This window comes from Zophobas morio, unplaced genomic scaffold (assembly GCF_036711695.1).
Source record: "Zophobas morio isolate AGI-343-1 ecotype UQ-CSIRO unplaced genomic scaffold, CSIRO_AGI_Zmor_V1 ptg000005l, whole genome shotgun sequence".
Classification (NCBI taxonomy): domain Eukaryota; kingdom Metazoa; phylum Arthropoda; class Insecta; order Coleoptera; family Tenebrionidae; genus Zophobas; species Zophobas morio.
Window position 1 is genome coordinate 6,305,211 of NW_026972110.1, and position 12,888 is coordinate 6,318,098.

General features: G+C 33.7%; 1 protein-coding gene across 1 annotated transcript in view; it reads right to left on the reverse strand.

The window, feature by feature from the left end:
* The window catches only part of LOC135122511 (cytoplasmic aconitate hydratase-like), a 47,539-nt gene that overhangs the window by 8,208 nt on the left and 26,443 nt on the right, over window positions 1–12,888 (reverse strand). Inside the window, exons 10-11 of the mRNA XM_064046734.1 lie at window positions 9,297–10,355; window positions 686–808 (exon numbers count right to left, since the gene is read on the reverse strand). Of these exons, the coding sequence (XP_063902804.1) occupies window positions 686–808; window positions 9,297–10,355 (1,182 nt within the window). The remainder of the gene's footprint in view (window positions 1–685; window positions 809–9,296; window positions 10,356–12,888) is intronic.

A 12,888-nucleotide genomic window follows, 5' to 3' on the forward strand; every position in this document is an offset into this window, starting at 1 on the left:
CATTTATTAGCCGTGTGCTTCATGATAGAACAGATTTTAAAAATATTCTTTTCATACAACAATACAATTATTAGAAACAGGTTGACTAATTTAGCGTAAATGCAAATGCAATAACTAGAGCCATGCGATTGAAATTTAAACGCTGCGAATTGACCCCCACTCCGGCAGGCCAGAGGCTTGCAACCGACGTTATGAATCGCAAAGAAAATTACGCGAAAAATAATGTTAACGGGATGTCAGTTGATGATTTTAAAATCCATATTCACGAAATAAGAGTAATAATAATTTTAATAATGTTCAGGTGTCCGTCTCGTTGACAATAAAACTATTTGTGTGAATTATCAAAAATAATCCACAACTGAAAAGCGAGAAGCAAGCAAGGCAAGGCTGTAGCGATCGGCACTGTGGGCCGATAGTGGGGGTAAATAAATTTGGACCGCACAGCTCTAGTAATAACTTACGACCAGTACAGGTGGCCAATTTTCCCTAAAATACAAAGTACCAACCCACGACATCAGTGATCCTATACCTACCAGAGATAACTTCTTGTCTCTGTACCTACTGAAAAATTGTAAGCAACAACAAAAACGCATGACCGGTGTCGGTTACCTACAGGAACCTAATATTGTCTATTTTTCACAAGCTGTGTTGTAATGTTGTAAATCAACTGTTTCGCAGAACTTACCAACAAATATGGGCCCTTAGCCGCCCAGTCTCTACTTGAACCGGAGCCATAGTCTTTCCCGGCGATAATAATGAGGGGTGTCTGGGAAGACTTGTAGCGTTCAGCACAGTCAAATACGTCCATCTGAAATGCATTAAAATACGATGAACTAAGGATGAATCAACAAACACAATAATGACAAACATTATTTGAACAAAATTTAAAAGTACGCCGCTTTACAACTAATTTAGCAATTTCATAACGAAGGCACATAAACGTATTTCTGTATACTACTGAGTTTTAATTTTTGTAGTTTTAACTCCTTTCTTGTCGTATTTTAGAATGCGTACACGACGCCCCGGAATAGGATCTCGAGTTGGAGCTACCATCTCGGTGTCCTCGACACCAACCCAACAACACAAGAGAGAAATAGTTATTGTCTTTGCCATTTCTATTGAAACACCACCTGTTGATTTTGCTTAAAATTTAGCAGTCCGTCTGTCCGTCTGTTGTCCCGGATTTTTATTAGACAGATAATCTCCGAAAGTACTCGACCGATTGTTGTGAAATTTTGTACTTATATTAAGAATATCATGTAGATGGTAAAACGCTAACCAAAATTTGTCTAATCATCCCCACCACTAATGCGATGACGTCACTTCAAAATTGTACATAGTAAATGGGTTTTCAATTGTATAAAATAACATAGTCCTACACATGTAGTTTACAACTCTGAATCGACTTTTCACCCGAAACGTCCAGATTTTTGGAAAAAAAATCAAAATTATAAAACAACATTTTGAAATTTAATTTTTAATCTGCAAACCAGAATGCTTTGAAATGTTGCAGATGTTTTAAGGCTATAAAGAGCATCATAAATCTTTAGTCAAAAAATATTTGCTTATCCCCTCCAAAAACTTGATGACGTCAGCTCAAAAGTTTGTGGAATAAATCATATCTAAAATGTACAAAATATGATGAGTCTGTACTTGTGATCTATCACTCCATTCATATTTTTTGGATTTGCATATACAGGGTGACTCAAAAAAATTAATGAATGCGTAAATATATTTTATTGATTTAATCAGGAACTACAAAACCGAATGCTCTGAAATCTTGCAGATGTTTTAAGGTCATAAAGAGCATAATAAATGTTTAGTCAAAATATATTTGCTTATCCCCTCCAAAAACTTGATGACGTCAGCTCGAAAGTTTGCCGAATAAATCATATCTAAAATGTACAAAATATGATGAGCCTGTACTTGTCATTTATCACTCCATTCATATTTTTTGGATTTGCATATACAGAGTGACTCAAAAAAATTAATGAATGCGTAAATATATTTCATTGATTTAATCAGGAACTTCAAAACGGAATGCTCTGACATCTTGCAGATGTTTTAAGGTCATAAAGAGCATAATAAATGTTTAGTCAAAATATATTTGCTTATCCCCTCCAAAAACTTGATGACGTCAGCTCGAAAATTTGCCGAATAAATCATATCTAAAATGTACAAAATATGATCAGTCTGTACTTGTGATCTATTACTCCATTCATATTTTTTGGATTTGCATATACAGGGTGATTCAAGAAAATAAATGAAAGCGTAAATTTATTTTACTGATTTACTCAGGAACTACAAAACCGAATGCTTCGAAATCTTGAAGATATTTTAAAATTATCATAAGCATGGTAAATTTTTGATCAAAACGTATTTGGTCGTCCCCCCTAAAAAATTTATGACGTCACCACAAAATTTTGCTGAATAAATCCTATCTAAAATGTACAAAATATGGTGAGTCTCTTCTTGTGATTTATCATTCCATTCAAATTTTTTCGATTTGCATATGCAGGGTGACTCAAAAAAATTAATGAATGTGTAAATTTATTTTATTGATTTAATCAGGAACTACAAAACCGAATGCTTTGAAATCTTGCAGATGTTTTAAGGTTATAAAGAGCATAATAAATTTTTAGTCAAAATATTTTTGGTTATCTTCTACAAAAAACTGATGACGTCAGCTCAAAAGTTTGCCGAATAAATCGTATCTAAAATGTACAAAATATGATGAGTCTGTACTTGTGATTTATCATTCCATTCATATTTTTGGATTTGCTTTTCAGTTGCCTCTGATACGTATTACGTGAGTAAATTGTTTCGTTATTTTATTGATTATTACAAATCAATATTCAAAACGACCCAATTCATTTTCCCGAAAATTTGAGAATATACTAATTTTATTCTTAGTATTACACTACATCTATCCCAACTGATATACGTGTCCTTGCAAAAATGTTGATGACGTCATCGCAATTTTTTTTTAAATTCCCACTACAAAAATGTAATGAGAAAAAAAACACAATAGGCATGCAGTCGTCAAGTTTCCGACAGCGAGGGAAGTACTGTCTAAACTCTTTAGACCAATTTTTTTCGTTTATTATTCATACACAGGAAAATGTATCAAATCAACAATTAAATTATTGAAAAAAAATAGTAAGCACTGAAGAACATCGAAGCCGTTATTGTTTTGTAATTTTGTTAGCTATCTTAAATATTAAGCGTTTTAAAAACTAAATTCGCATTGCTGGGTACGGCCAGTGAGTATAGAGTTACATAGTCACTGGTACGGCGAAGGAGAATCTCGCCGGACCTGGGGCAACATACATTCCGCTCGTAAACAGTGTAGTAGACAAAGAGAACAATGAAACCGTAAGCTGCTACGAAGTCGAAACATGGAGCATTGAGCATTCCTGGATGCGGCGTGCCGAAATCTCGCCGGCAAAGCGTGTTTATCAGCATTTAAAATTAGCAACAAATGCTTTATTTTGTACCTATAATATAATAAAATATATTTTTTAATATATATATGTTCTATACTAAAGGTACATTCAAACTTTATTTCTTTTTTTATTTTCTAATTTCAACGCTTACTAAGTATTTTAAAATGACTGATACCCTGCCGCCCCTGACCAGCCGCCCCTGTAATTTAACTTTGAAATTGCAAAAATCGAAAACTGTGAAATCTTACAAATATTTTAAGGTTACTGGAAGCATGGTAAATCGTTAATCAAAATTTGCCCGCCACCTTAAATTTTGCCAAATAAAGGTTCCTCAAATTCATAAGTGTTTTTGAGGAAAAAAAAATTGGTCTAAAGAGTTTAGACACTACTTCCCTCGCTGTCGGAAACTTGACGACTGCATGCCTATTGTGTTTTTTTTCTCATTACATTTTTGTAGTGGGAATTTAAAAAAAAATTGCGATGACGTCATCAACATTTTTGCAAGGACACGTATATCAGTTGGGATAGATGTAGTGTAATACTAAGAATAAAATTATATTCTCAAATTTTCGGGAAAATGAATTGGGTAGTTTTGAATATTGATTTGTAATAATCAATAAAATAACGAAACAATTTACTCACGTATACGTATCAGAGGCAACTGAAAATCGTGTATGTATAAACATTCTTAATTTAAGATGACAGGCGTAACAGCATACGTGAGAGTCAAACAGAGAAACTGTAAACAAAACGACCATCGGTTTTATAGCTTCGACTTCCGCTTATTATATAAAACATTGGGTTTTATTTTAATTCTTGACGGTGAAATTCACAATTGGTTGATTATAAACATGTCTATTTCACATTCGCGGAACCAAGTGAGCGCATAAAACAAATGCAGGTCTGTAATGTTAAAGTCGATGTAAATAAGCGTGCTACCCTTATGTTTCAACCGAGTTTTTCCTTTAACAAATTTTGTGTCTACCAAATTGGGTTGGTTGGGGTGTAATACTAATAATAAGTGTTGCCTTTAATTTAATCAATAAAATAAATTGACTTCATTAATTTTTTTGAACCACCTCTTAAGAAAATCTAAAAAATTGGTCTAAAGAGTTTAGACAGTACTTCCCTCACTGTCGGAAACGTGACGACTGCATGCCTATTATGTTTTTTTTTCGCCGTGGATTTCAAAGAATTCGGTTTTGTAGTTCCTGAGTAAATCAATAAAATAAATTTACGCATTCATTAATTTTTTTGAGTCACCCTGTATATGCAAATCCAAAAAAAAATCAATGGAGTGATAAATCACAAGTACAGACTCATCATATTTTGTACAGTTTAGATAGGATTTATTCGGCAAACTTTCGAGCTGACGTCATCAATTTTTTGGAGGGGATAAGCAAATGTATTTTGACTAAACATTTATTATGGTCTTTATAACCTTAAAACATCTGCAAGATTTCAAAGCATTCGGTTTTGCAGTTCATGATTAAATCAAAAAAATAAATTTACGCATTCATTAATTTTTTTGACTCACCCTGTATATGCAAATCCAAAAAATATGAATGGAGTGATAAATTACAAGTACAGACTCATCATATTTTTACAGTTTAGATAGGATTTATTCGGCAAACTTTCGAGCTGACGTCATCAATTTTTTGGAGGGGATAAGCAAATAGATTTTGACTAAACATTTATTATGCTCTTTATAACCTTAAAACATCTGCAAGATTTCAAAGCATTCGGTTTTGTAGTTTCTGAGTAAATCAGTAAAATAAATTTACGCTTTCATTAATTTTTTTGAATCACCCTGTATATGCAAATCCAAAAAATATAAATGGAGTGATAGATCACAAGTACAGACTGATCATATTTTGTACATTTTAGATATGATTTATTCGGCAAACTTTCGAGCTGACGTCATCAAGTTTTTGGAGGGGATAAGCAAATATATTTTGACTAAACATTTATCATGCTCTTTATGACCTTAAAACATCTGCAAGATTTCAGAGCATTCGGACTAAATCAATAAAATATATTTACGCATTCATTAATTTTTTTGAGTCACCCTGTATATGCAAATCCAAAAAATATGAATGGAGTGATAAATTACAAGTACAGACTCATCATATTTCTACAGTTTAGATAGGATTTATTCGGCAAACTTTCGAGCTGACGTCATCAATTTTTTAGAGGGGATAGGCAAATATATTTTGACTAAACATTTATTATGCTCTTTATAACCTTAAAACATCTGCAAGATTTCAAAGCATTCGGTTTTGTAGTTTCTGAGTAAATCAGTAAAATAAATTTACGCATTCATTAATTTTTTTGACTCACCCTGTATATGCAAATCCAAAAAATATGAATGGAGTGATAGATCACAAGTACAGACTCATCATATTTTGTACATCTTAGATATGATTTATTCCACAAACTTTTGAGCTGACGTCATCAAGTTTTTGGAGGGGATAAGCAAATATTTTTTGACTAAAGATTTATGATGCTCTTTATAGCCTTAAAACATCTGCAACATTTCAAAGCATTCTGGTTAGCAGATTAAAAATTAAATTTCAAAATGTTGTTTTATAATTTTGATTTTTTTTCCAAAAATCTGGACGTTTCGGGTGAAAAGTCGATTCGGAGTTGTAAACTACATGTGTAGGACTATGTTATTTTATACAATTGAAAACCCATTTACTATGTACAATTTTGAAGTGACGTCATCGCATTAGTGGTGGGGATGATTAGACAAATTTTGGTTAGCGTTTTACCATCTACATGATATTCTTAATATAAGTACAAAATTTCACAACAATCGGGCGAGTACTTTCGGAGATTATCTGTCTAATAAAAATCCGGGACGGCAGACGGACAGACGGACGGACAGACGGACGGACAGACGGACGGACAGACGGACGGACAGACGGACGGACAGACGGACGGACAGACAGACGGAAATGGGAGACCTATTTCTTCATCTTCTAGGGGTCATGAAAGATCGAGAAAACGTAAAAGAAGAGAGTCGGCCGACGGACTCGATTACAATACTTCCTTTGCTTACGCTCGGGAAGTAAAAAGAGAGAAAAAAAACACCAGTGTGGTTAATTAATTAATCAGTCCACTCCTCCAAGTCTCATTTTCTTTTAACCACTCATGCTTGCAATCTGAAGTTCTAATAGTCGAACTCTTTCGAAGTATAAACAAATAAACAGTTGAAGTCAAGCATGTACTGAGAAATTGAGAATATCTACATTTTTACTTCCCGAGCGTAAGCAAAGGAAGTATTGTAATCGAGTCCGTCGGCCGACTCTCTGCTTTTACGTTTTCTCGATCTTTCATGAAACCTAGAAGACGAAGAAATAGGTCTCCCATTTCCGTCTGTCTGTCCGTCCGTCTGTCCGTCCGTCTGTCCGTCCGTCTGTCCGTCCGTCTGTCCGTCCGTCTGTCCGTCCGTCTGTCCGTCTGCCGTCCCGGATTTTTATTAGACAGATAATCTCCGAAAGTACTGGACCGATTGTTGTGAAATTTTGTACTTATATTAGGAATATCATGTAGATGGTAAAACGCTAACCAAAATTTGTCTAATCATCCCCACCACTAATGCGATGACGTCACTTCAAAATTGTATATAGTAAATAGGTCTTAAATTGTATAAAATAACATAGTCCTACACATGTAGTTTACGACTCCGAATTCAGTTTTTACCCGAAACGTCCAGATTTTTGGAAAAAAAATCAAAATCATAAAACAACATTTTGCAATTTAATTTTGAATCTGCTAACCCGAATGTTTTGAAATGTTGCAGATGTTTTAAGGCTCTAAAGAGCATCATAAATGTTTAGTCAAAATATATTTGGTTATCCCCTCCAAAAACTTGATGACGTCAGCTCAAAAGTTTGTGGAATAAATCATATCTAAAATGTACAAAATATGATGAGTCTGTACTTGTGATCTATCACTCCATTCATATTTTTTGGATTTGCATATACAGGGTGACTCAAAAAAATTAATGAATGCGTAAATTTATTTTATTGATTTAATCAGGAACTACAAAACCGAATGCTTTGAAATCTTGCAGATGTTGTAAGGTTATAAAGAGCATAATAAATTTTTAGTCAAAATATATTTGGTTATCTTCTACAAAAAACTGATGACGTCAGCTCAAAAGTTTGCCGAATAAATCGTATCTAAAATGTACAAAATATGATGAGTCTGTACTTGTGATTTATCATTCCATTCATATTTTTGGATTTGCATATGCAGGGTGACTCAAAAAAATTAATGAAGGCGTGAATTTATTTTATCGATTTAATCAGGAATTACAAAACCGAATGCTTTGAAATCTTGGGAATATTTTAAAGTTATTATAAGCATGGTAAACTTTTGTTCAAAATGTATTTGTTCATCCCTCCTAAAAAAATTGATGACGTCACCCTTAAATTTTGCTGAATAAATCCTATCTAAAATGCAAAAAATATGATGAGTTTGTACTTGTGATTTATCATTCCATTCATATTTTTTAGATTTTCTTAAGAGGTGGTTCAAAAAAATTAATGAAGTCAATTTATTTTATTGATTAAATTAAAGGCAACACTTATTATTAGTATTACACCCCAACCAACCCAATTTGGTAGACACAAAATTTGTTAAAGGAAAAACTCGGTTGAAACATAAGGGTAGCACGCTTATTTACATCGACTTTAACATTACAGACCTGCATTTGTTTTATGCGGTCACTTGGTTCCGCGAATGCGAAATAGACATGTTTATAATCAACCAATTGTGAATTTCACCGTCAAGAATTAAAATAAAACGCAATGTTTTATATAATAAGCGGAAGTCGAAGCAATAAAACCGATGGTCGTTTTGTTTACAGTTTTTCTGTTTGACTCTCACGTATGCTGTTACGCTTGTCATCTTAAATTAAGAATGTTTATACATAAACGATTTTCAGTTGCCCCTCATATTACTAGACAGCGGATTTCTGTCGGGCTACGTCACGATTATAGGGGGGGACGTGCTGGATTCCATAAATATAATTAACGATTTATTAATCAAACGGCTAAGTAAATGAGAACGGGAATTAACAGCAGAGTGCAACGAAACAACGTTATTCTAATCTCAAATAAACGAAGTGCAGTCCGCAACGGCAATGAATTCGCATCCCGTGCGAGCCGTACCGAGTTTAGGCTTGCCTAGCCCGACAGAAATCCGCTCTCTAGATATTACACACCGGCGCCGTATACGTGAGTAAATTGTTTCGTTATTTTATTGATTATAAGAAATCAATATTCAAAACGACCCAATTCATTTTCCCGAAAATTTGGGAACACAATAATTTTATTCTTAGTATTACACTACATCTATCCCAACTGATATACGTGTCCTTGCAAAAATGTTGATGACGTCATCACAATTTTTTTTTAAATTCCCACTACAAAAATGTAATGAGAAAAAAAAACATAATAGGCATGCAGTCGTCAAGTTTCCGACAGCGAGGGAAGTACTGTCTAAACTCTTTAAACCAATTTTTTCTGGTGGTTATCATGAAATTATTTTTTGAAATGGAAACGTTATTTGTAAAACAAGAGTACATATAGGTGACATGACGTAAGTACATTGATGTCAGTTTTAAAGACTCCAATATAAAACATCGTTATTAAGTTTCTGCTATTAAAAAAAGAGTTAATGAAATCTCAAGTTCTCTAAATAGACGTGGCAGACCTAACTTTTAAAGTCGCCATAGGATTACCATAAAAGTATGAACTTGTGTCAAATAATGTTTATTACCCTTCTATTTATGAATAAACACCTATATAGGGTTCTAACACTAACATCGAACCTTACCTCCTCGTTTGTTGGCAAATACAAAGTTTTTGGTCCAGCCTTACTCATAAACTTGTTAACCAAACGGATATTAGCAAAAGTTCCCCTGGCCATGACAGCATCATTACCACGTCTTGAACCATATGAATTAAATTCTCTAGGAGTCAAATTACGCTGTGCTAAATATCTCGCAGCAGGACTACTGCGTCCAATCGAACCAGCAGGACTTATATGATCTGTAGTAACTGAATCGCCTAAGAAAAGCAACACTCTAGCTCCACTAATAGCAACAGATGAAGGCAGAGCTTTTGTCATTCCATCGAAAAATGGCGGTTTTTTAATGTAAGTGGAAGCATCCGACCATGGGTACAGGATACCCGATGGAGCATTCAACGCCTGCCAGCTTGACGAACCCAACTGAATACGGGAATAAACTTGTTGGAACATAGCTGGAATGACAAACTTCTGCTCAACAGTATGAATTTCTTGACGAGTAGGCCAGATATCTCTCAAAAACACAGGAGTTCCATCGGGTCGTTTTCCGAGTGGATCGATCTCGAAGTCGATATCGACAGTTCCTGCAATCGCGTAGGCTATGACCAGCAAAGGACTCGCTAAGTAGTTGGCTCTTGTGTTGGGATGAATGCGACCTTCGAAGTTTCTATTTCCTGATAAGACTCCACAACATACCAAGTCGTTTTGTTCGATAGCGTTGACTATATTTTCGTCAATACCTCCGCTGTTGCCAATACATGTCATACAACCGTAGCCAACTATATCAAATCCGAGTTGTGTGAGAGCGTCTATCACGTTTGATTCTTGTAAGTAATACGTGACAACACCGGAGCCTGGTGAAAGGCTGGTTTTAATATATGGCGCCACGGTTAGTCCAGCAGCCACGGCATTTTTAGCCAATAAACCGGCGCCTAACATTACGCTTGGATTGCTGGTATTTGTACAAGAAGTTATTGCTGCGATAATCACACTCCCATGTCTTATTGTGTATTGTTGGCTATTGAACATAAATTTGGCTTCGGTTTTCATTCTATCGCCCAAAATTCCGAATCCTTTGAAGCCGATCTAAAAAGAAAAAAACGAATCAGTTTATAAAACTTTTTATTACCATTTATTAGAATAATTATTCTAGTAGTCGTTTCCACACCAATCAGATGGATCAAATTTTAATCTGTATTTATTTACTATAAATATAGTCCATTCTAAGAAGTTAAATATTGACTATAATTTCATCTCATTTGATGTAAATGACCCAATAAATAAATAAATTTAATATTTATGACTGATCACTCCGATATTCCGATATTTATAAATTTTTAAATTGTGGTACAAAAACTCCATTCTAAATTCCTATTTGAATTAACAATAATACATTTTGACTATGCCAAAAACTTAAATTAATCCAGCACATCAAAATAGTACATCCTATGCACAATTATCGTATTTTGAATTAATTTATGAAAATGAACGAACTGTAACTGAATTCGTTATAATAAAGTCGAATCTTCACCAGAAAATTAACAAAATAACATCATGCATTATTTATTTTTCAATATTTTTCAAACGTTATTTCAGATATTGTCATAAAAGAAAAACAAGTCTTATAGACTATTTATTTAGGATATACCTCATAAAATGATATGGATTCCACTTTACAAGTGGCTGGTCGGTCCGCACCATCGAAAAAGCGTAGTGTACTCCCAGTTCAAAGTGGTTTTTATGACTAGATAATAAATATTATAACCTCATTATTACCCCACGACGGGCAATATGAGTTGAATAACAAAGTATTGTACGACGAACGATATTTGCAAGTGAGTCCAATTATGGGAATTGCAGCTGTAAAATTTCCGACCGCTTCGGAAAATGCACCCAGCATAAAACTGTCAAACAAGATTACCCGACCCCCTTATCTTTGCAGAACCCTTTTTGTTTCAATACGTGAACAGGTAGATTGTTAAAAGGATCGCTTTCAAGGAATTTAATCTTAAAATTTAAGGGGATGTTTGCTAAAAGAAAACTGTCGAATTTTTAATTTTGCCGTGTTATTGTCTTCACAAGAAGTTTGCGTGTAGAAAAATAAAGACGAGAAGTAGTGGTACGCTGGTTGAAACTCAGGAAAGCTGGGGTGTAATTTATGACACCCATAATCTCTGGTAACAGTTCGGCACCCGCTTGTCGTGTATTATTGTTCGATTTTCGTTCGTCAACAGTTCAATTTTCATATACGAATTTATAAAAATGACCACAAGAAATGAATAAAAAGTAAAAATCTGAATGTGTACAAAAATGAACTTCGAAGAATTAAGATAACAAATAATAAGTCCAAGCAATTATAATCTAATTGGGAAACTGATTGATTTACAACAAAAAAAGCACTCAGCCGAATAATTATAAATGCAGTTATTTTTCGGACACAAAACAATCACTTTCGCTACACTTAAAAAGATTTGTGGCAAATAAAACAAAATCAATTTTAAGTGTCCAAATGGTTCTACTGAGTGTGTCCCTATACTGAAATGCAACGAGAAAATTACCAATTTCTGCATCAGTATACGTACCTATATGTCATGATGTAATGCAAATTATAAAATAAACTAGGGACCAATAATTTGTTTCGTTTTTATTTATGCATATTTATAAATATACCCAATTGTTTTACTTAAAACTAAGTACTTCAATTATTTGGTTTACATATTTCAATTATAACTGGTTCCCAGCTGGTTAGTATCGGCTAAGTTCAAACCAAAGAGGTATAGAAACTACCTGTGTATACTGAATGGTTATCGGCCTAATTTAAGGTTTATGGTAAACTTTTATTCGACAAAATAAAATTCTTTCAGGTAATACACTTTGATCTTTGACAAAAAGCTGAGAAGTAATAGGATTGGTTATTATATAAAGTAACAATAATAAAATTTCTATTAGTAACATTGACTTACACTTTATGTAAGTGTATAAAAACAGCGGCGGGTCTAAAAAACAATAATATTTATATGTATAGAAATTAGGAAATAAAAGCATAATAATAGTAAAACTAATCAAATGATGATTAAACTGTATTTTTTGTCTGTAGTTTTAGTAGGTTTTTGACATAATAATTCTGATAAAAGTTTTTTCGACTTTTTCGTGGCTTTGAAAGTGGAATCTTCGACTTTCGTCCCATTTCAAAATTTACTCTTTATATATTTCAATGGTCACAAGGAGTTCACTAACTACACTGAAGTAAGTTTATGCAAAGATTAAATTTGTCACCGAAAAGATGTCGGAAGTAATAAATTATCCCATCGGTCCAAGAACGTTCGGTGGGTGTTATACCCCAATCCGAGAGAGACCGCAGTAAGAGACAGCAAATGGAACGGATAAAATAAAGCTTCAAACATGATCAGTTTTAAACCAAAATTATGAAGTTTTATCAATCGAACTTTTTTTTTTCTTTTTGAAATATCATAGTAAACACTTCAAAGAATGTCCATGACTTACTTTAATGTGAATTTTATAACTATGGTCGGCACAGTCGAACCTAATATTAGTGTGATTTTGAGCATATTTGCGATTTTATTAGAGCAAAACAGGTCATTTTTTCTCCAATTTTATA